The sequence below is a fragment of the Anomalospiza imberbis genome, chromosome 30 (genome assembly GCF_031753505.1).
Source record: "Anomalospiza imberbis isolate Cuckoo-Finch-1a 21T00152 chromosome 30, ASM3175350v1, whole genome shotgun sequence".
NCBI classification, from domain to species: Eukaryota; Metazoa; Chordata; class Aves; order Passeriformes; family Viduidae; genus Anomalospiza; species Anomalospiza imberbis.
The window spans coordinates 2,425,171-2,449,929 of record NC_089710.1 but is presented as its reverse complement, the minus strand read 5'-3'; the positions used below and the strand labels follow the sequence as shown (position 1 = coordinate 2,449,929).

General features: G+C 48.8%; 1 protein-coding gene across 1 annotated transcript; it reads left to right on the top strand.

The window, feature by feature from the left end:
* Positions 1–79: 79 nt before the first annotated feature.
* LOC137463824 (uncharacterized) lies at positions 80–23,747 on the top strand. The gene is made up of 4 exons (XM_068175216.1): positions 80–89; positions 6,068–7,188; positions 23,322–23,444; positions 23,577–23,747. The coding sequence occupies exons 1-4, from the start codon at positions 80–82 to the stop codon at positions 23,745–23,747; spliced, it is 1,425 nt and encodes a 474-aa protein (XP_068031317.1).
* The last annotated feature ends 1,012 nt before the right edge of the window (positions 23,748–24,759 follow it).

Here is a 24,759-nt window from a genome sequence, read left to right as displayed (position 1 = left end):
AGGAGAAAGGCAGGAAGCCAGGGATGCTCCAAGCGCGGTGCTCGGCTGAGCGGTGACAGCAGGCCCAGCCCAGCTGGGGATGGCTGCAGGTACCTGCGCTGTTCTGCGAAAGAGGCCACGGGCGGGGTCCTGCTCTTGTGTGCGGTGCACGGCTGCACCTGGCAAAGAGCGAGCGCAGCCTGAGCTGAGGGGCTGCGGGAGAGGCCGGAGAACACAGCCCAGCCCTGCGCTCCCCGGGCAGGGACAGCCCTGGGATGCCCCAGGGGATGGAGCACGGGCACTGTGGGGTGTCTGCCCGGCCCCACTTTAGTCCTGTCCATGGGCAAGTGCCCAGGGGATGGGCTGGGATGGGATGGGATGGGATTGGATGGGATGCCATGGGATGCGATGGGATGGGATGTGGCCAAGCTGGCTGCAGCCGCCAACGCAGCAGCCCAGCTCTGCCACTCACTCTCCTGCTGAGGCTTGAACTGCACCACCTCTTCAGTCTCCTGTGCTGGGCCAGCTCCAGCACCTTCTTCTTCTTCCTCCACCCAGGACAGCTTGGGCACTCTTGGGGGTCTTTGCTCCATTTCAGTGATCGGATTTGTGATGACTTGCAGGAGAGATGCCTCGGAAAAGCTCCGAGTCAGCAAGGCCTGCAGTCGTGCCTGGAAGGCACCTTCAAGAGAGAAGCCGCAGGAAGGCGACAGGACAGCAAGTCCTGCACTCTGGTCTCGAGGGCTCCTGCCACAAGGTCAGGAGACTCCTGTCAAGGATTGTGGTCTGGCCTCGAGGGCACCGGTGGCAGGGATGGGAGATGCCTCCGGGGCACAGAGTCCCACGGTCTGCCCTCGAGGACACCTGCAGGAGAGAAGCCTCAGGAAGGCCACGGGTCACCAAGTCCTGTGGTCTGGCCTCGAGGTCAGCCGCAGGAATAACGCCTCGGAAAAGCTCCGGGTCAGACACGAACGAGTGCGCTGTGCGGGGGCTCCTCACGGCACCGCTCTGTCCCGTCCTGTCCCGTCGCGTGCTCCGAGCACTGTGGCGTGGTCTTGTCACCGCCAGCTCCTATGTCACCCCGTGTCACAAAGGACCCTTGGACACGCTGTCCCGTTCCATGCCACGGTGACCGTGCTGCACCGTGTCACAAAGGGCCCCTGCACACACTGCCCCCTGCTCTGAGGCTGCCCCCAGCCCACCCAAAGTGGCTCGGGTTGGAAGGAATCCCTCACCCCAAGTGTCTAAGACAGCCCGACAGGATCTTTAGGAACGGCTCAAACCATCAGCAAACGCTGCCCTGCTCTGTGGGCTCAGAGCAGCAGAAGGAGACCCCAGGGCTGCTGACGCAGCCATGCTGGGAAGGGCACGGGGCCTTCACAGAAGCTGGCACGGCCTCCTTGGGACACGTCCCACATGGTGGCCATCCTAAACCCGCGGGTGTGACACAGACAAGGAACGTGTGGGCCAGGGCAGGAATGCTGCTCTGACCCCTGGGGCCCAGGGAGCACTGACATCAGCAGGTGTGGCAGAGTCCCTGCCCAAGCAGACCTGCCACCCCCCGAGCCCTGGCAGCACCGGTGCCCGTCTCCTGCCCCAGAGACCTGTGCCCGTGGGGGGCTCCTGTGCCAGAGGGAGCCAAAGCCCACGTGCATTGGGGGCTGCGCTCCTGCCTGCAGGGGCTGTTGGCAGGAGCACCTGGAGCAACTGCTGGCAACACTTGGTCTCTGTCAGAAGCTCTTACTCCATGCTGAAATTATTTTCTCATTGAAGTTATTGCCTTCAGCACAAAAACACCTTAGTGGCGAAGGCACAGAAGAATCTGGCAAGTAAGAATCCTCAATTCAGGAAAGCTTTATTTCCCATTGCTCAACTGAAGCAGTTCCAAAAAGTTGCAAACTTCCCAAATTAATTGGGATGGCCTGAGGAGGTGAAGATTTGGAATTTTGCTTCCCATCTCAAAGCAGCAACTCATTTGCCTTAACCTCATCCACTGAGGCTCACTTTACAGAACAGAGCACTACACAAAAAAAAGGGAAAAACCAAGGGCCATTCTTTGGTTTTCTATGAATGGATTATCATATCCTAATTCTCTTAAGAAATAGAAGTTCTCATGAAATCCAAGCCCACTCAGTGGTAGAAAAGAAGCTCAAAGAATTGAGTAGATGGCAAAAGGGCTAATCCTCCCCCTGGTACAGAGATCTGAGTGGCCAGTAAAGTACAGCTCTGCCCTCTTGTTCCCTGCAGGAGAATCAGGACCATGAGGAGGAAAATCACAGATATTCCTTCTGCCCTCCCTAACCAAAGCTGTGCCAAAGCACAGATGCTGCCTTCAAACTGACTCAAATTCCAGCCTAGACCTCTCACCTTCCAGACAACTCCTTCTCCAACACCCCACCAGCGCCAAGCCCCCCAAACTCCCGCACAGAAGCCCTCAAAACCCCGCCAGGAGCCCCAGCTGTCCCCGTCCCTCCGCAGAGCTTTCCCACCCTCCAGCAGACGCCCTGGTTCCCTGCAGGTGCCGTGGGATGGCACTCAGGAGGATCTGCTCCAAGGCCTTCCCCTGGAGCACGCTCAGGCTGCCAGGCCTATGGATCCTGGATCATCCTTCCCACCGAGCCTTCCCGTGCACGGCTGTTCCATTTGCACCTTTGTGCTCAGCTCGGACTTCTCCACTTCACCAGGAGTGCTGGGAAAGGATGGAGAGCAGCCTGGCAAGCTCTTTCTGCAGCTCTCCATTTACCCTCGGGGAGGGAGAACATTCCACAGGAAAGCAACTGGTGCCACAAGGAGCGGGTGGCCTCAGGCACCTTTGGGGATGGAACAAGGCCTTGGTTTGACATGAGTAAGCACAAGCCATCCACATGAGTAAACAAGTAATTAGCACAGACATGCCTAAGTACTTAGCACCAGTTAGCATAACAAAAACCTGATGGCCTAACTTGACATGAGAGTGACCTGACAAAAAGCTTTAGACACAGTCTACCAGAAGAACTAAGGGCAAGTGTGGAATCAGCCCTGTGCAGGGAAGCCCTGAGGAAGACTTTGTGCTGCTTTGGGGCATCGAGACCGCTCCTGGCCAGGGCCTGGACATCAGCTTCAAGTATGGGAATCTGACACAATGTATTTCCAACCGCCTGCCTATGGAATCACCTCAGCAGTGTAAAGATGGATGGTGATTTTGATACAACTCCTACATCAACCCACTGAAATTTATATGTGGCAGAGAAACACTTTAGTGGGGTGCAGACCCCTGCCCTCCTGCCAGGTCAATAAAAGGGCTTTTGGCTGACAATGCATTTGTCTGCCGATTTCTTTGAATGAGGGAGACCCCTCAGGACTGCTGTATCCTGAGGGAACACCGTTGGCCTTGGCCTGTAGGCACCTGCACAAGCTTAAAATCAGCTGCCTCAGCTCCCAGGACCTCTCTTTGCCAGCATCCTGACGTGGATGCAGGAGTGCTGCGAGGCACTGCTGGGACCCAGCGGGACAGGACCGGCTGTCTCATGTCCACGTAGCACCCCTCACACAGCCAGGGCCATCCCGAAACCAGACAAACACTCACGTGTCAGCACAGGGGAGCAAGGAGCACTGGGCTCCTCTCAAGGTATCTCAAAGTTCAAGAATCCACCACAGCACTGGTAAATTTCTGGGGGGACCAAGGACTTTGAGTATCAAAAGGGAAACTCCAATTTGTAGGGAGGGAAGTAAAATGCCTGGGACATGTGATTTGTCAAGGAAGCTGGCGGCTGAACCCTGAGAGAATTGCAGGGATAGCCTCACTCCCACAACCAAAAACTAAGAGAGAAGTCAGGAGGTTTTTAGGCCTGTTGGGATATTGGAGGCTATGGATTGAAGGATACACACAGGCCATCAGGTTCTTGTTTGAAAAGTTAGTAGAAGAAGAGATTAGGTGGGAAGAAGACAACAAGTAAATTTTGAAGCTTTAAAGTAAAAATTAGTCAGTGCAGCAGCACTGAGTCTTCCTGCCTTAGACAAACCCTTCTATCTGTTTGTGGATATAGAAAAAGGGGCAGCACATGGAGGGTTAGCCCAGGACCGGGGAGGATCCAGGAAACCAGTGGCCTGTTTATCAAAACTACAAGACCCTGTCAGCTGGGGGTGGCCAACCTGCATTCAGGTGGTGGCAGTGACCGCCCCACTCATGGAAGTCAGCAAAAAATTAACCTTTGGGGGAAAACTGAAAATATATACCCCACACTAAGTAAGGAGTATCCAAAGCCAAAAGGCTGAGAAATGGCTCACAGATTCCCGAGTGCTAAAGTATGAAGCCATCTTAATAGATAATGGTTTAGAGCTAGTCGTGAGTAACCAACTCAACCCTGCCCAGTTTTAGATGGAAAACCAGGTAAGGAATTAATATATAATTGCCTAGAAGTTATAAACTATCAAACTAAAGTAAGAGAGGACCTAACAGATCAACCACTCCACGGTGGAAAACGATTGTACATCGATGGATTTTCACGGGTAATCCAGGGCACAGGGTATTGGGGTAGGCTATAGTAGATGAAGAGTTAGTGGCCCTAGAAAAAGGAAAGTTACCTTCCAGCTGGTCAGCCCAAGCATGTGAGTTGTATGCCCTAAAGTAAGCTCTGGAAATATTAACACAGAAAAGAGGAACAATATACACAGACTCAAAATATGCTTTTGGAGTAGTGCATACCTTTGGAAAAAATTGGGAAGAGAGTGGGCTATTAAATTCAAGGGGAAAGGAACTAAAAACTTATTTTAGAAGTGTTAGAAACCTTACAATTACCAGAAGAAGTGGCAGCAGTATATGTTAAAGGACTGTCAGGGTCTGTCCGAAAATCCCTCATGTTTGCCTCACGACTGCCTCCAAGAACTGAGACCCTAGACCCTGAAAGTAGCTCTAGCCTGGCTAAGGTGGAAAATCTGCCAAGCCTTAAGGACTGGTATGCGATGCCATGGGAACTCAGTGCGAGAACAATGGACTGGTCATGGTGGACTGAGCCTTAATCAGTTCGTCCTGTACCTTCGGTCCTGTACTCTTGGTCCTGCACTGACGCGATGACTACAACTGGTTCCCAAAATGAGTCCACACCCACCATGTAGCCAGGAGAACTGCTGCTTTGGCCAGATGCCACCCGCTTTGAGGAACCCTATAAAAGACTGAAGGAGTTTTGAGGACTTTGTCCGGACCCCACCTGGAGAAGACAGCCTATGAGCATCTCGTCAAGCTCCGAGGGCCTCGTCTCTTCAGACTGGTAGCTATAATCCCCTTCCCCTCTTTCTCTTTCACTCTATCTCTTTATTTCTCTCCCACTATCGCAGTTGTTGGCACTAAATAAAAGTGCATTTTTGTTTAAGCAAAGTGTTGTGTCCCCTGCTGTGTCTTTTGTGCTTTGAGATCTCCAAAAAGAACCTATCAGGGACCCTGCATGTATTTGCGGACCCTGACATTAAATTGGCGTAGTCGGCAGGATCTTGGTAGACAGATTAAGGGTTGCGGGTTGTATGTTGTTTGTAACAGAGGAAGGACCCTCGCTTCAGCCGCACCTAGCACGCCACGTACAGTGAGCGCTGTCTAGAAAGCAAGGGGGGCGAGTGGAATTTCCCGCAAACTGCATACACCCAGGCGAAAAGCATCCCCTGTCTTCAGGATTTTTAAAAGATCTCATTTGTACAAAAGATGGGACTTTGTTGTTTTATTTTTTGTGTGTGTTTTTGAGCTGTTTGGTGCAGTTGAGGAGACAACTATTTGTAACTAAGGAGTACCTCCCAAACAGTTTTGGTCCCCTCACCCACTCCAGGGAAGCGAAGGGAAACACAGTTTTAGCTGTGCTTGTGTGTAACTTAAGAGTACCTCCCTGAAAGTGGTTTTGGTCCCTTCACAAAATGACTGAAAAAGATAAAGATACGTTTTTTGCTTTGCTAGCGAAATATGGTGCTAGACCCTCTCCAGCTGGAGAGGGATGGGCACAGGATAATTGGTTTAGCTTTGAACACGTCGTAGATAGAATATATTCTTTGCAACATGATGCCAGATATAAGCTGGGCAGAAATAAAACAATTCTCTGCTCAGTTTTGGGTGCTTGCCTATCGGCAGCCATTGAAACCCGTTTTAAACGGGTGACTGAAGAGAAGGCAGTCATAGACTCCTTGCAAAATTTGGTAGAAGTTTTGCAGAAGGAATTAGAACATGAAAGGAGTCTTAGAGAAGAGAGGGAGAAACGGGTGAGCAAAGAAAAAGCAGTAATAGACTCCCTACAAACCCTAGTAGAAGTTTTGCAGAAAGAATTAGAATATGAAAGAAGTCTTAGAGAAGGGAGAGATAAAAACTTAAAACATGTAGAATCACCAAAAGAAGTAGAAGAGAAAGAAGCACGCCACATTAAACACATATACCCCCAGAAAGAATTGGTACACATACAAAATTGTGGAGAATCTTGTTGTTCCAATTTGAGACCTCTCATTAAAACAGAATACAATTTTATAAATGAAGAGGATTTTGACCCTCACATTACCACAAAAGAAATACCATACACTGCCACTGAATTAGCCAAATTAAAGAAAGAATATTCACGTCTCCCTCAAGAATCAGAGACAGAATATGTGTTTAGAGTCTCACTCACTGGAGGAGACCAAATTAAATTAAGTGAGCAAGAAGCCAGTGGCTATTGGGGACATGGAGTTTTCTTAACAACAGGGAATACTCGAGCTCCATGGTCCCTGACACAGCGCGCAGCTTACTGGGCAGGGGGACTTAGCCCCCTTGAAAGAGGGGATCCTCTAGCCATTACCGGCACGCCAGATCAACTTTTAGAAAACATTCACAAAGCTGCCTGCTTGCAAATGATACATGAAAGAACATTGATTTCTGGCTATGAATCACCTATGCAATTGCCAGTAAAACCTGAAATAATGACACCTCTAATTCGAGGTCTCCCTGAGTCCCTTAAACCAACTGCAATCCTCCTTCAGAAAACCATTGCATCTATCACCCCTGTAGGCAGGCTAGATAGATTTCTTGGCAATCCTACTGACCAAACTGGTTCCACTAGCCCAAGCTTCACGTCTCTTGCAACTCCAGCCCAACCTTTAAGCGTACAATCTGATAATAGCCATAAAGTGTGGACATGGAGCCAAGTTGCAGAAGAGTTAATTAGTTACAGCAGAAAATATGGATCAGTGAATCTCCCAGATGATAAGCCTGAAAAAACCAGAGGGGTCAGGCACATTGTTTCTCCAAATGAAAAACCAGAAAAGGGGAAACAGATCTCTAGTCGCCAACAGTTGTGGCTAATGGGACTAAAAAGGGGAGTGCCACGAGAAGTGATGGATGGCTTACCATATGAAAAATTAGTTAAAATAATTTCAAACTGGCGCAGTCCCAAACCCATGATACTGAATTCACCTGATGTACAACCTAGCGCACCCCCTCCTCCACAAGCTTCAAGCTACAAGCCAAAACAACCCCCTTTACAAACTCTTGATGAAAAGCCAAACCATTCTCCTACACGAGCTTTAGACAATGGGCTACAAAAACCTTCCCTACAGTTCCAAGGCGGTAAAACAAACCAGCCTGCTTTAAACTAGAAACTCCGTCTCTTGTTAGTGAGCAAAGAGACGGAGAATGGCTGTTTTTGAGAAAGCTCACAAAAAACCCAAGAACAGGTGACTTATTGATTACAGCAATTGTCGGTCCCAAACGAGCTTTAGTAACCTTTGTGGTAGACACCGGAGCCCAGATTAGTGCACTGAAAAATGAAGATGCTCAAAAATGTGGAGTTGTTCCTAGCAAAAAACGGTGTTGTGTCTTAAATGCCCTAGGAACTACAGAGCCTATGGGTATCGCTTTAGTAAAAATTACATTGCCCGGGGAAGACAACTTAATAGTTGTCAAAATGGTAATTGGAAATATTCCGGACAGTCTGTTAGGGATGGATATACTTGCTGGGAAACAGTGGGAAGACTCAGAAGGTCTTTTGTGGTCTTTTGGCGCGCCACGCCTTGACATCAGGCTGCTTAAAATAGCTCCACCACTACCATTCAGTAAAATCACTTCTGTAAAACAGTATCCCTTGCCTTCTGGTGCTAAAGATGGCATCAAGCCAGTTATTCAAGAATTGAAAGATCAGGGAGTTATTATTAACACTCATAGTCCGTTTAACTCCCCAATATGGCCAGTTAAAAAACCTAATGGGAAGTGGAGACTGACAGTAGACTACCGCCGTCTTAATGCTAACACAGACCCTCTTACAGCAGCTGTCCCAAATTTAGCTGAGTTAATAATAGCAATTCAAGAAAAAGCCCACTCTTTTATGGCAACAATAGACGTTAAAGACATGTTTTTTATGATACCTATACAGCCAGAAGACATGGACCGTTTTGCTTTTGTGTGGGAAGGACAGCAATATACCTTTACACGTTTGCCCCAAGGGTACAAGCATTCACCTACTTTAGCCCACCATGCTCTAGCCCAGGAGTTAGAAGCCATATCTAAACCTGACACTGTAGCTGTTTATCAGTACATTGATGATATCCTTGTGGGAGGAGAAGAAAAAGAAGTAGTGGGGAATACTCAAGAGAAAATAATCTCTCATTTAGAAAGCCTAGGTTTACAGATCCCTTCAGAGAAAATACAAAAACCTTCACAAGAAGTGAAATTTTTAGGAATATGGTGGAAAGGAGGTATGACATGTATTCCCCCCGATACTTTAACCTCCTTAGATCAGATTAAAATGCCAGAATCCAGGAAAGAACTGCAACAAGCTTTAGGATTGTTAGTGTTTTGGAGGAAACATATTCCAGATTTTTCAATTATTGCTAGGCCTCTTTATGACCTGTTGAGAAAGGGAGTAAAATGGGACTGGAGCCCCTCGCAGGAAGAAGCATTGCAACTGCTGATTTTTGAAGCAACAGCTTATCAAGCATTGGGTCCCATTCATCCTACAGATCCTTTTCAAGTAGAATGGGGATTTGCATCCTCAGGATTGTCTGTACATATATGGCAGAGGGGTCCCGAAGGCCCGACCAGACCCGTTAGCTTTTACTCCCGTGGCTTTAAAGATGCAGAAAAAAGGTATACCATTTGGGAGAAGGGGCTATTTGTTGTTAGCATGGCTCTTGTCGAAGTAGAAAAAATCACAAGACAGCAACCAATTGTATTAAGAGGTCCTTTCAAAGTAATCAAAATAGTTACTACCGGGACTCCTCCTCCTGAAGGAGTAGCTCAGCGGGCCTCCGTGAGAAAATGGTATGCACAAATAGAGCACTATTGCCACATTTTCTCAATCACAGAAGGAGCTGTGAAAAATTTGTCAATACAAGAAACAGAAAATCTGAATAATAGTGAAGACAAACCTGCTTCAGTGATTAAGGTAGCCCCTCCCTTTTCCCCTGAGCAGTCACCTAACTCATGGTTTACAGATGCTTCATCTAAGAGAGAAGGAAAAGCGTGGAAATTCAAGGCCGTGGCCCTCCATACTTCCTCGGGCGAACAAATTATCACAGAGGGGGAGGGCAGCGCTCAAGTTGGGGAGTTGATAGCTGTTTGGAGTGTTTTCCAGAGGGAAGCACAAAACACCTCTCTTGTTTGCATTTACACCAATTCCTATGCTGTATACAAAGGCTGTACTGAATGGTTGCCTTTCTGGCAACAGAATGATTGGGAAGTTAATAGAATCCCAGTATGGCAGAAAGAAAAGTGGCAAGAAATCCTACAAATTGCAAGTCGAGGGAATTTTGCTGTGGGGTGGGTAGCTTCTCACCAGACAGACGGGAATCTAGCAGGAGAATGGAATAACAGAGCTGATGAATTAGCTAAGTTGAGCCCCCTAAAAAAGGATGAAATTACTGAAGATTGGGAACATTTGTTAGAATGGTTGCATGTAAAAAGACAACACACAGGTGCAAAAGATTTGTATAAAGAAGCTCATGCTCGGGGTTGGCCAGTTACCAGGGAAATGTGCAAAACTTGTGTGTCAGCCTGTGAGCAGTGTCGCAAACGGCTAGAAAGACATCCCCTAGAGGATGACCCACTACACTTAAGAAAAGGTAAAGGCTTATGGGATGCATGGCAGGTAGATTATATTGGTCCTTTTAAGCAATCAGGAGGTAAGCATTTTGTGTTAGTGGGAGTTGAGATAATATCTGGATTAGCTCAAGCTGAGGCCTTCAAAAGGGCTACAGGAGAAAGCACTGTCAAAGCATTGCAGATATGGTTTGGGACCTTTCCAAAACCACAGGAAATACAATCTGATAATGGGTCCCACTTTACTGCCAAAGTAGTGCAGGAATGGGCAAGAGGTGAAGGAATAAAATGGACATTTCACACCCCCTATTACCCTCAAGCCAACGGAATTGTAGAAAGAACCAATGGTCTCCTAAAAAGACTTTTGAAACCACAAGAAGGAGGCTGGGATGGTCGACTGTATAAAGCTGTACAAAGTGTGAATGAAAGATGGGGGGCAAACGGATGTCCGAAAATCACCGCCTTTTGCCCGAAAGCTCCAACCATAATTCCGGCACTAAAGGGGCCAAATGATCCCAAAAATCCAGCTCATTATCCCGGACAACCTGTCCTAGTTGACCTTCCCACTGTAGGGGAGGTACCACTAGTGCTGAAAACCCCTTTGAATAAATTTGCTTGGGTAGCATCCGATGCTCTAGGTAAAGAACACCGGATAAGTACCCGCTGGATAATTCCCTCTTTTTAAAAGGTTCTGCCTTTAGATGGCAGATTTTTCTGTGTTTGTTATTACAGGAGAACTCCGAGGGACGCTCTGAGTGATATGAAAGTCAGATAACCATGTTAACATTATTCATACTTCTTTGCATCCTGCCACACCATTATGGCCAAGATCCGGCTGAGTGGCCGTGGTCTGAAGCTACCCTCAGGTACACCAGTGTCCAAGGATCCTACCCCAGAGATCGTCGCCCAAACCTAGCGACTGTAGTGCTGCATGACTCAGAGGTATACCGTCGAAGTGAGTGGGGTTGGGACCGAAAAGACTGGGCCAGAATGCTGACTGGGACAATTGGTGAAGACATTAAGGTAGGATGCAGAAAAGTAGAAGGACTATCTCATGAGAAAGCTACTAACATCGCAGTAGCTGGAAATCTTTTAGAACCTGGTATAACAAGCAGTTTGCACCCCAACATTACAGCAGGACTCTGTCCCACTACAACATGGAAATGCAACAAGCAAGATTCCCTTTTGTTGTGTTGTCGTCAGAAGGATGTTGGAAACTATACATTAGACCCTAGCACCAATAATGTTGAGATCACGAAGCTTTGTAAGAATGAACCCACTGATTGTTGGTACAACTTTACTTTAACTAAATCAATTTATGTGACGTGTAATTGGCAAAATAACTCAGCAGATCAGTCAAGCTTGAAAGGTTTAATTTACAGGTTTAAAATAAATGCTGTGGCAAAACCCATGTTAACTGCAGTGGTCATGTACTCTGGTGTGCAGACTCCCGTAGTGTTGCATAGCAAAAATAATGTTTTCCCTCCTTTTGCAGTAATACGAGGTAATGATGTTGCAATTCGATGTGAATTAATTGATGGATCCCTCATTGAACCCATACACAGCTCTGGTATAGGGCCCCACGGTCGTGTTCTACACTGTGAGACTCAGAATCAGAACTGCTGGTTGAACCTAACAGATGTACAATTTTCTCACAGAGTGATATGTGGTGAAAACAACACTAAACACTGGGGAGAACTCGATGTCAATGTAGTAATGCCTACTGTGCCCACCACCCAACCACCGGTCATGCTCACCCCGAAAATTTTTGAGATCGGACCATATGTAATAAAGAAAACTGGCCAACAGCAAATATTGTTCAATCCGGCATGGTCTCTTAAACAAGTTAAATTACTGATGCAGAACAATGTCTCAGAAATTCAGCCAAACTGTTCACCCTTTTTGCAAACTTCGTTTCAAGGGTGGACCACCTGGCTGCGAAAACGGAACCCTTCCAAAAAACGGATGGCAAGAGACATAACCGGTGTTGTGGGAACAGGATTGGGAATCCTAAATAGTATTGATTCAGAAGTATTGATGAATAAACTAGTTGCCACCACAAGAGACTTGACAAAATTACAACAACCCTTGCAGTCCTCTTTATCTGCCCTGGGAACACAACAGTGGTTGTTATCAAACATATTACCAAATTGGGAAAAAGTAAATGTGAATGATCACAAATTAATAATTGATGCACTTAGTGTTGCACAAAACAACATTTCCCTGGCCCTTAGCTGCATCCAGGCACAGCTCTGGATGCAGACAGTTGTTGCCTCAATTATAAGAGAAGGTGAAGAAGGCATTTTCCCTACCGAAATTCGAAAAATAATTTGGGACAATGCAAATGATTTTGAAAAGGAATTCCAATCCTGGTGGAATTTGGTGAACTTCACTTACAACCCAAGTACAAACACAGCCACAGCTTTTGTGTTAACGATATCTAATGCTTCAGTGCATTTGATTTTCCCTATCATTGCATTAGGACTGAATCATGACGGAGCTATTCTCTATCCTTCCGAGCATAGAGAATGGGCGCGTCAAATTGATAAGAAATGGCAAACTGTAAATTTGGAATCTTGTATTGTCCGGGAGCAACAAGGTTTTATTTGTGAAAGTAATGCAATTATAGCTCAAGACATTTGTTTGGACACAGAGCAGAATATTTGCCATTTTGAAGTTCACCCTGATGAAACTCCTGTAACAATATTAGTGTACATAGGTAATGGGTGTGTGTGTGTAAGGACTGCTTGTGATGTAGTGCTTATAGAAAATGTAGCAGTGAATCCAAAGAATCATTCAAATTTTTGTGTCTGTAACTTTACCACGATTACGGGATGTGATTTTTCTTATACTGTCCCAGTTATGTCTTACCACCTTTTACAATCCAATTTTACACTAATTCACCAGATATTGCCTGCCTCTATTGGAATGAATTTAACTTTGATTAAGCAATTGTTGCTTCACCAGGACTTAATTGAAATTTTAGAAAAGGTCAAGAGAAATGGGCAAAAGACCCTGGTAACAGTCCATCATGATGTGAAGGAGATACATCACGTTTTAGAAAGAGTAAGGAAGGATGCTGAACACAGATGGTGGGATACTCTTTTTGGGTGGTCACCTACTGCTACAGGCATCTTGAATAAAGTGTGCCATCCTATTGTTGTTCTTTTGATCTTGGTTTTAATTGGTTTTGTTTTATCAGCCATTTTATACATTTTGAATTGGAAAATGATGAGGCAGCTGACCCGATTGACATCAATTATAGATGCACACAGTTCAGTAAAAACCCCTTTTGTTAAAGACATTCCTAGAGTTATTGACACAAGAAGAACTACACGAGCAGTAAAACATTAGGCCTGCAACAGCAAATTAATTAGTTGTTCATTGTTTGTTTTGATTAGTATTGTTTGTTTTATACTGTGATTAAGTTTTTGTTTGGAGATTTTGTTTAAGAAATTTGTAAAAGAATTTTGTGATTTGTTTTGATTGTTTTCAAAGAAATTGTTTCAATTATAAGAAAAATTGTTATAATCAATATTGATCATTATTTCCTATTCTATCTTTTCTTAATCCCTGTCCTTGTTTCTTTTACTTTTTCCCTCTTCCTCTTCGATATCTTTTTCTGTTTCTGTTTTTCTGGGATATATGCTGCCAGACACTGATGAGTCGAGCCCTGAAGACTTTGTGACAACGCTGCAGACCTTGCTGATGGAGTACTCTCGTCGCCAGTCGTGAGTCACGGGGTGGTGTCAGGGTCTGTCCGAAAATCCCTCATGTTTGCCTCACGACTGCCTCCAAGGACTGAGACCCTAGACCCTGAAAGTAGCTCTAGCCTGGCTGAGGTGGAAAATCTGCCAAGCCTTAAGGACTGGTATGCGATGCCATGGGAACTCAGTGCGAGAACAATGGACTGGTCATGGTGGACTGAGCCCTAATCAGTTCGTCCTGTACCTTCGGTCCTGTACTCTTGGTCCTGAACTGACGTGATGACTACAACTGGTTCCCAAAATGAGTCCACACCCACCATGTAGCCAGGAGAACTGCTGCTTTGGCCAGATGCCACCCGCTTTGAGGAACCCTATAAAAGACTGAAGGAGTTTTGAGGACTTTGTCCGGACCCCACCTGGAGAAGACAGTCTATGAGCATCTCGTCAAGCTCCGAGGGCCTCGTCTCTTCAGACTGGTAGCTATAATCCCCTTCCCCTCTTTCTCTATCTTTCACTCTATCTCTTTATTTCTCTCCCACTATCGCAGTTGTTGGCACTAAATAAAAGTGCATTTTTGTTTAAGCAAAGTGTTGTGTCCCCTGCTGTGGCTTTTGTGCTTTGAGATCTCCAAAAGGAACCTATCAGGGACCCTGCATGTATTTGCGGACCCTGACACCAGCCAGCAGGGGTTCAGGAGGGCTAGGTCGTGTTTGACCAGCCTGGTCTCCTTCTATGACCAGGTGACCCTCCTGGTGGATGCAGGAAAGGCTGTGGATGTGTCTATTTGGACTCCAGCAAGGCCTTTGGCACTGTCTCCCACAGCACACTCCTGGAAAAGCTGCAGCCCACGGCTGGGACAGGAGCACTCTGTGCTGGGTTCAGAACTGGCTGGATGGCCGGCCCAGAGAGTGGTGGTGAGCGGTGCTGCATCCAGCTGGGGACAGTCACCAGTGCTGTCCCTCAGGGCTCTGCGCTGGGCCAGCTCTGTTCAATATTTTTATTGACCACATGGATGAGGGGATTGAGGGTTTCATTAGTAAATCTGCAGATGACACTGAGCTGGGAGCGTGTGTCCATCTTTTGGAAGGCAGGAGGGCTCTGCAGGAACACATGGAACAGCCGGATAGTTGGTAGAGTTCAGTAAGTTTAAATTTAATCAGTCCACGTGCCCAGTCCTGCATTTTGGCCACAATAACCCCCTGCACAGCTCTAGGCTGGGGACGGTGTGGCTGGACAGTGCCCAGGCAGAAAGGGACCTGGGGGCACTGGTCGACAGCAGGCTGGACACGAGCCAGCAGTGTGCCCAGGTGGCCAAGAAGGCCACTGGCTCCAGGCCTGGATCAGGAATGGTGTGGCCAGCAGGAGCAGGGAGGTCATTCTTCCCCTGTATGTGGTACTGGTGACTGGTGTAGCTGGCATTCCTCCCCTGCACTGGCACCGTTCCTTGAGTGTTTTGTCCAGTTCTGGCCTCCCCAATTTGAGAAGGACATGGATGGGCTGGAGCATGTCCAGAGAAGGGCAACAAGGCTGGTGAGGGTCTTGGAACACAAGTCCTGTGAGGAACGACTGAAGGAGTTGTGGTTGTTTCGCTTAGAGAAGACTCAGAGGTGACCTTATCGCTCTCTACAACTTCCTGAAAGGTGGTTGCAGTCAGGTGGGGTCGGTCTCTTTCTCCTCACAACAACTGACAGAACTAGAGGACACAGTCTTAAGCTGTACCAAGGGGTATTTAGGTCGGATATTAGGAAAAAAGTTTTTTTATGGAAAAGGTGATAAATTCCTGGAACTGTCTGTCCAGGGACTCGGTGGAGTCACCATCATGGGATGTGTTTAAAAAAAGACTGGATGTGGCACTCAGTGCCATGGTTTAGCTGAGGTGGTGTTAGGGCATGGGTTGGACTCGATGATCTTGAAGGTCTCTTCCAACCCAGCAATTCTGTGATTGTGTGACATCACAGACCAGGTTGTGACATCATATAGCTGGCTGTGACATCCCTGGTTTATTATGTGACATCACAGAGCAGGCTGTGACATCACAGGATGCCTGTATGACATCACAGAGCAGAGCAAGCTGTGAGGTCAAAGAGTGTGCTGTGACATTATAGGGTGGCTGGGTTCCATCACTAAAGGTGTTGTGACATCACAGGGTGGGTCTGTGAGCCCACAGAGGTGCTGTGTGACATGTTAAGTGAGTTCTGCCATCACAGAGCAGGCTGTGACATCACAGAGCAGGCTGTGACATCACAGAGGAGGTTGTGGTGTCACAAAGTCGGCTGTGACATTACCGGCTGGCTGTGTGACATCACAGAACGGGCTGTGAGGCCACAGAGAAGACTCTGCCATCATAGAAAAGGGCTCTGTGACATCACAGAGCAGCTGTGTGATGTCACAGAGAAGGCTGAGACAATACAGAGTGGGTTGTGACATCACAGAGCTGACTGAGAAATCACAGAGCAGGCTGTGACATCACAGCGAGGCTGCATAACATCACAAAGGTGGCTGTGACATCATAGAGCTGGCTGTGACATCACAGGGTGTCTGTGACATCACAGGCTGGGCTGTGACATCTCAGGGACGATTTTGTGACATCACAGAGCAGACTGGGACCTCAAAGAGCAGGCTGTGACATCACAGGACAGCTGTGTGACATCACAGGGGCTGTGTGACCTCCCCTTCTCTAAATCTTATTTTTCTCTATTTCTGTGTCTTCTTGCAAATTTTGATTAACTTTAAATTGAACAGGCTTAGAGTTTGTGAAGTTGAATGGGCCAAGTTAATGCTTTGAGAAGTGTTTTGTGTGAATTGAATGTCATATTAAACCTTCTGCCAAAGTTTCTCTGATCTACTAATGTTCCCAGTAAAGGCTGTTTTGTTGTTCGGAGCTCCAGAAAAACTCATTTTGGTATTTCTCCAGTGCATCCAACTCAGAGGACACAAACAATCATAATTCCTCTTAAATGTCTCCTTGAGAGAGTTGTTTGGGTCTTGTGTGTCCTGCTTGGCACAGCCCAGGCAGGGCTTTCACAGCCCCATTCCACACTCCATTTCCCAGCTGGAGCCGCTGGTGCCTCTGAGTTCTGCTGCCCCAGCCCCAGGGGCGCTCTCCTTGTCTGCCCATTCCCCCACGGTCTCTGGGCAGGGATGGCCTCAGCGGGGGCTGCTGACATCCTCAGCAACTTGGAGGCTGCTGCTGAATTTTACTGCTCCAGAGGCTTCTTCAGCCTTCAGCTCTTCAGTTCAGGAATTCAGTGTCCCAGGGCTCATAAATGTTCAGAACATCTTAACAAGCCAAGCCTCTGGGAATAATGTAAGCATTCAAATCTTTTGTGGTTAATTAGCCCAATTACAGAAGCCTCTTCAAAGTGAATACACTATCTTTAAAAAGACAGTGAGAAAAATTTTTTTAGGTCCTGTTGGGTTTTTTTTTCTGTTAATTCATTGATATGTGCAATCTCCAATTGACACTGAATCCAAGTGCCTCCTTATGCAGTTGGAACAGATATGAAAATCAAGACCCTTCATGGCTGACAATCAATCAGACTCTGTCCCTACCCCACCCCACCATCTCCCCCATCCAAGCCCTGGCACTCAGAGCAGCCTTGTGCAAATCTGAGCTCCCTCCAGCCCAGGCTGCACCTGTAGGTTTCAGCTCCTTGGCTCCAACTCCCACCTGCTTTCCTTGGACAAGGAGCTGCCCGAGACACAGAGGGATGTTCATTTCTTGTCAGCCAACAAAGCCAAGGGAAGGCACAGCTCCATCAGACGCAAAAGTCATTCTTCTCTCTGGCTCTGCCCAGCCCCTGATCCCCACAGCCTGTCCTGTTTCTTTCATCCCTGCATTGCCAGGGACTTTCTGGGACAAGGGAGCTCTGCTCTGGGGATGGAGGGAGGTCCAAGTGCAGCCACTGGAGCAGGAACCACAACTCATCAGGTTTGTGTCCTTTGTGGGTCAGGAACTGGTGAGACTCAGAGGCACAGGAAGGTTTCTCTTCATGGCCAACATAAAATGTGAACATGATAAAATTTATAAAACATCAGAACCCTTCCCTCAGCTCCTTGTGACATCCCAGCCACATCTGACAGGTCTGCTGTCCACAAGGGATTGCCATAGAGGAAGGATTTTGACAAAGACATAAGAGGTGATATAAAATATAAAAATACAACTAATGTGCTGACTAAGAAGTTATTTAAACTTATGAAAGATTGAGCAACTCCTGAAGTTCATAGCATGAAACCACTGAAGGGAGACAAATTGGAATGACCAGAGAACAGCTGCAGGAGGAAATCTGGGAGCAACAGGAAGGACATAAATCCAGCTGCTCCAAATGAAGAGATGTCCTTAGACATGGCCATTTAACCAGGAGAGCTGGAAACACCTGAAGGGAGAGGGTAATGAAATATTAGACAGAATGTTGATGGCAAAAGGAGGGGGGAAAATCTGTATTTCTTCTCCTGCCATCACTAGAAGAATCTAGTAGATCCAGGAAATTCCTGTTCCTGCAGGGAATACTTTGCCATTTCTTTGCCATCAAATGACACAGATAATAAAGATTTGCTTGTATATTATGAAAATACCAGATATTAAAACTTTTGCCCCTTTCCAGGCAGACATTAATGCGTGGAAAGACTCTAAAACTCAAAGACAAAGTGAGTTATAACATAGGTATTTTTTCAGCTGGGCACATGCAGGCAACTTCGGCAAAGGCATGAGCATCTAATCACTCTCAGCATTCTTTTTTATCCTCTAAAATGTTACATATACATTAGGTTTTGCAATACAACTATGCATATTCATTTCCTGGCTCCACCTTGTCCTGCTTCATATGCTAATCAGCTTATCAGTCCCTTGTGCCTTCTCCTTCATACTTGTCTCTGGTGGTTGTCTTGGGGGTTGCAGGGGGATGAAGTAAGTGGTCATCATCAAAGCTGTCCTTCTCACCTCATCTTCATGCGCAAGCTTACGGATCCTGTGGTCACAGTCCAAACCATGAGGTTGGTCTAATCAGGTTTGGGGCTCTGAGGAGCCTTGTTATCTTGGTAGCCTTGTAACTTTGTCCTGTTTTGATGAACGTCGTCCTTCCCTTATCACACATCCTTGTATTCTTTCATATTGCTCTCGCAGGTGCACCCTGTCTTCCCATGACAGGCAGTTAGCACAGTAAAATGCAGCAAATATTAAACAATACATATGTCATGTAAATATATATTTGTAATCAATACTCTTCTAATTCCTAACCCCGTGTCTCACCATCAGCTGTGTGCCCACGACCAGGCAGTGCCACTTGTGCCCGGAGGTGCCGATCTGGGATTGGATCTCTCAGAGAGGAGCTGAGGGAGAGCAGAGCACCTTGCAAGCTGCAGGTCCCTGCCAGCCCCGCAGGGCTCCTGTGCCATCAACATCTGCTCTGCTCCAGCCTGAAACAGGGCCCAGCATGGTGCCGGGACCATCAGAGAGCTGAGGTGTGTGCTGGAATTCAATGCCCTCCCCATGGCGCAGCAGCCCTGCATTTCCCTGCTCCAGCCTTGGTCTCCAGCACAGCCGTGGAGGCTCTTTGGGCTCCTGAGTGTTCCTGCTGTGTCCATGCCCCCAAGGGCACAGAGCAGCCTCCTCTCTCGGGCACTTGCCTGTTTTCCATGCCTTGCACAGGAGCTGGCCCTGCCCCACAAGGCCTGGGCTGAGTCCTGCCCTGCACGCTCAGCCAGGCTGGGATGGACACTGATGGTTTCTGTGCCAGGCTCTCTGAGCCCAGCCCAGCTCCCTGCAAGCTCTGCCAGCTGCCCTGAGCTCTGTGCAGCACCAAGGGCCTCTCCCCAGCACAGCCCAGCCGGCTCTGGCCCCACAGCTCTGCTCAGCCCAGGCTGCTCTGGCCACTGGCCCCACGGCCTCAGCCCCTGGCCAGGGCACAGCAGCAGCTGCAGCTCAGCCAGGACTCAGCCCCAGCCATGGGGGAAGGGGCTTGGCCAAGGCCAAAGGAGGCTCCCTGGGTGCCCTGCTCCCCTCGGGCTGAGGTGCTGAGAGCTCTGCAGCCCCTGCTGCCATCCCATCTGCCCAGGCCAGCACAAGAGCCCGGCCTTGGGGCCCTCCAGAGCTGCTCCTGCTCCAGGCCCAGGGCCCATCCCAGAGCTGGGGCAGCCACAAAGCTGTGCCCATTGCTGGTCATTGCTGCTCTGATGGGGATGGATCCTCAGCCACTTGGAGGCTGCTGATGAATTTTACTACTCCACAGGCCCCTTCTTCCTTGAGCTCTTCCGTTCAGGAATTCCATGAGAAAATCTCATAAATATGAGATTTTCAAAAAATTAGATTTTGTTCAAAACACCCAAGACAAGAAAAGCCCTTGGGAATAATTCAAGTCCTCAATTCTTCTCTGGTTAATTAGACAGATTTCAGTAGTGTATTCAAAGTGAATATGCTATATTGGAAACAGTGCTGAGAGAATTTTTTTTTCTCTTTATGGATTGATATCAGCAATGTCCAATTGATGTTGACCCCCAGCACCTCCTCATGCAGTCTGAATAGATGTGAAAATCAAGACCCTTCATGGCTGACAATCAATAACACTTTGTCCCCAACCCCTCCCCACCATTTCCCTCATCCAACCCCTGGCACTCAGAGCAGCTGAGGAATGGAGTCACACCCAGGGGTGTCCCCAGGGCTCAGGACTGGGGCCAGGTCAGTGAAATCTCTTGATTGCTGATCTGGATGAGGCCATCGAGGGCACCCTCAGTCAGTTCCCAGGTGAGCCCAAGCTGGGTGGGAGTGTGGCTGTGCTGGAGGGCAGAAGCTCTGCAGAGGGATCTGGACAGGCTGGAGCCATGGGCCCAGGACAATTGGATGAGGTTCACCAAGGCCAAGGGCCGGGTCCTGCCCTGGGCTCACAACCATCCCAAATCCCTGGCCGTGCCCTGCCCCTGATCCCCACAGCCTGTCCTGTTTCCTTCATCCCTGCATTGCCAGGGACTTTCTGGGACAAGGGAGCTCTGCTCTGGGGATGGAGGGAGGTCCAAGTGCCACCACTGGACTGGGAACCACAACTCATCAGGTTTGTGTCCTTTGAGGGTCAGGAACTGGTGAGACTCAGAGGCACAGAAAGTTTCTCTTCATGGCCAACAGACCACGGTTGAACAGGACACAATTTAATAACAATTGCACTCTTCCCTGAGCTATGTGCAACGTCCCAGCAGTGTCTGATGAGTCCACCATCCACAAGTGATTTCCATACTAGAATTGATATTTGACAAATGTGGTTCTGTGATAGAAATAAACACAATTAAGTTCCTGTATCAGGACGCTAATCCTGGATTGGGGGCAAAACAGCTCAAACAATTCCTGATTTGCAAAGCTGTCAGTGGAGGTTGGAGAAGGGAGGTCAGGCTGCTTTTGGTGTTGAGGAAATGCTGAAACCAGCCTGACTCATTCCATCTCCTCCTGGCCTGGCTGATCTCCCCTCTTGCCCCTTCCACCCATTGGCTTCTGTCTCCCACCAGGCCCCTGGTGAAGAGCCTGGCTCTGTGTTCTCCATCCCCTCCTCGCTGGCACTGCCAGGCTGGGATGAAGAGCCCCTCAGCCTTCCCTGCTCGGGGCTGGACAAGCCCAGCTCCCTCAGCCTCTGCTCACAGCCCAAGGGCTCCAGCCCCACCTTGCAGGCCCTTCCCTAACCCTGCTCCAGCTGCCAGACATCTCTCCTGCCCTGGGGAACCAAACCCAGGCCACAGGGACCTGGATAATCCACGTCCTTGATGTCCTGGTCACACAGCCCTGGCCCCTTTTCCCCATGTCAGGCTCTTGGGTGGATCCTGTGGAACATCCTTTGGTGGGGGCTGTGGCTCCAGGTGGACCAGGGGGATACCGGGGGACAGGGACCCCGCTGGGCATGAACAGCATTGGACTTGTTGGGAGAAACTGTGAGGGGGAGCTGGGGCAGAGTGACCAACCCAGTGACCTCACAGAGCCCTCCTGGGATGTCAAACAGCCCCTCTGTGATGTCACAGCCTGCTCTGTGATGTCACAGAGATGGCCTATGATGTCATAGCTTCTTGATGACCTCATATAAACCACTCTATGATGTCATGGACCATTCTGTCATAGATCACTCATGTGATGTCATAGCCCACTCTGTGACCTCATGTTACCAGATGATAAATTGTCTCCACCAGGTGAGCTGACACCTGGAGCTTGTTCTCCAAAACCCCAGGCCTATGGAAACCACACAATGCCCATTGTGTCAGAAGGGGAACTGGAAGTTCACCAGCCTCAGTGTCCTGCCAGCTCAGCCAGGCCCACTGGAACATTGGGGTCCATGACCACCAGGGACCACCAGAGAGACCCCCAGGACAGAAGAGAGCATGGGTAAAGGGAAGGGGAAATATGTTAATGATTTTGAGGAAATGATTATCAGATATGTGTTTAGTCCAGGACAATCAATGAACATGTGTGCAAAATACAGAATATGAACAGAAACTTTCCTGTACTCAGCATGCTCGGCTTTGGGAGGAGCTATCCCCCGTGCACCCGGCTGAATAAAGAATGCTGCTTCTTAATGCTGCATTGGTGTGAAGGAGTTTTCTGTTTTACCAAATTTTTGGTAACACTCCACTGCCAAGGAAAGCTCTGTCTCCTGCTGCTCACAAACAGAGAAGGGCTCGTGGCAGATGTGGGGGTCGGAGGCTGCCTGGGGCACAGTGACCATGAAATAATCAAGTTTTCAATGTTCTGTGAAAGAAGGAGGGGCAGCAACAAAACTTCCACACTGGAATTAGGAAGGGCAGACTTTGGCCTATTTAGGATGCAGATTTGGGGAGTACTGAATCAGGTACTGATTTTTTAATGGGAAACAGCCCTTAAAAACAAAGGGGTCCAGGGTGGATGGACACATTTCACGCAAGTAATCTTAAGGGGGAAGGAGCAGCCTGTGCCACTGTGGCCAAAGATGAGCTGGTGAGGAAAATGACTGCCCTGGCTGCCCATGGAGCTTTTGTGCGAACTCAAGGGAAAAAAGGACCAGCAACTCAGGAAGTGTTTAAGGATGTTGTTATGCCATGCAGAAAGAGAAGTTGAGAGGTGAAATCTCAATTAGAGCTTATCATGGCAGCTTCTGTAAAAAGAATAAAACATGTTCTTATAAAAGATTTATAACAAAAGGTAGGATAAGGAGAACCTCTACTCTTTACTGGATGCAGTGGAGAATATAGTAACTAAAGATAAGGAAAAGGCCAAGCTACTTAACACCTTGTTTGCACCAATTTTCAATATTAGGACAGGTTGTCCTCAGGACAAGAGTTCTCCTGAGCTGGTAGTTGGGCACAGAGAGCAGAACAGCCCCTAATCCAGGAGGAAGCAGCTGGTGACCTGCTGGGCCACTCAGATTCTCCCAGGTGTATGGGATCAGATGGGATCAATCCTAGGGGGATGAGGGAGCTGGTGGATGAGCTCCCCAAGCTGCTCTCCATCATTTACCATCAGTCCAGGCTCCCCAGGGAGGTCCCAGAGCACTGGAGGTGCCAGTGTGAGCCCATCCCCAAGAAGGGCTGGGAGGAGGATCTGGGGAACTCCAGGCCTGTCAGCCTGACCTCGGTGCCCGGCAAGGTTCTGGAACAGATCACCCTGAGTGCCATCACAGGGCACCCACAGGATGGCCCAGGGATCAGAGCCAGCCAGCGTGGATTTCGATGTCTGCATTGATGATCTGGATGAGGGGATTGAGTCCAACATCAGCCAATTTGCAGATGCCACCAAGCTGGCTGTGAGTATGGGTCTGCTGGACAGCTATGCACAGGGCCCTGGATAGGCTGGATCCAGGGCCCAAATCCAACAAGGTGAGGTTTAACAAGTCCAAGTGCCAGGTCCTGCACTTTGGCCACAACAACCCCTGCAGCGCTACAGGCTGGGGACAGAGTGGCTGGACAGCAGCCAGGCAGAAAGGGACCTGCAGGGACGGATGGACAGCAGCCTGGACATGAGCCAGCAGTGTGCCCAGGTGGCCAAGAAGGCCAATGGCTCCTGGGCTGGATCAGGAATGGTGTGGCCAGCAGGAGCAGGGCAGTGATTTATCCCCTGTGCTCAGCACTGGTTGGGCAGCACCTCGAATGCTATGTCCAGTTCTGGGACCCCCAATTTAGGAAGGACATGGAGGGGCTGGAGCGTGTCCAGAGAAGGGCAACAAGGCTGGTGAGGGGTCAGGAGCACAAGTCCTGTGAGGAGCGGCTGAGGGAGCTGGGGTTGTTGATCCTGGAGAAGAGGAGGCTCAGGGAGTCAAGGCACTGTCAAGGCACAGGTTGGACTTGATCTCCAAGGTCTTTTCCAGCCTTGCTGATTCTGGGATTCTCTGAAACCACCCTTGGAGCAGTTGCAGGAGGAGCCCTGGGCCGCCTCTTCAGAAGCTCCAGCAGCCCAGGTCCCTCAGCTTCTCCTCACAGCCCCAAAGCCCATCCTGTCAGTCCTGCAGAGCCTCTGCAGCCCCTCCTCACTGCCCAGAACAGGCAGCCCCACAGCCAGACACAGCAGCCCAGATGTGCCCCCCTGGCCTGGGCTGCCTCTGGCAAGGGAGCAGCATGAGGCACTGCAGGAACCTGCAGACAATTCCTGCAGCACTTGTGGGATGATCCTGCTCCCCAATGGACGTTCCCATGGTGCCAAGTCAGGAACTGGAATGGGGAGTGGGGCCAGAGAGGAAAGGGCAAACAGGGACGGGCTGTTTGCAGGGGAGGGAACAGGGATGGGCAATGGGAAGAAATATGTACTAGGGAAGGAAAAAGAAAGCAAAGGAGAAGCAAAGGAAATGCTCAGGGCAGTTTGGGGGTGGCTGCCAGGCAGCCCTGGCTCTGAGCAACAGCATCTGCAGTGGGACAGGAAACTCCAAGCTGATGGGAACAAACTTTCTGGCTGTCTGCAGAGGCCAGGACAATGCTGAGTGGTTTCCCTGGCGTCCCCCAGCCCTTCCTGGTCCCAGGGGCTGATGGCATTTATGCTCCCTCAGGTTCATGACCCCACAGTAGCAGCATGGGGGTGCTCCCGCCTGCTGTGTGCAATGCAAACAGGGGCTCCTGAGCCAGCGCTGC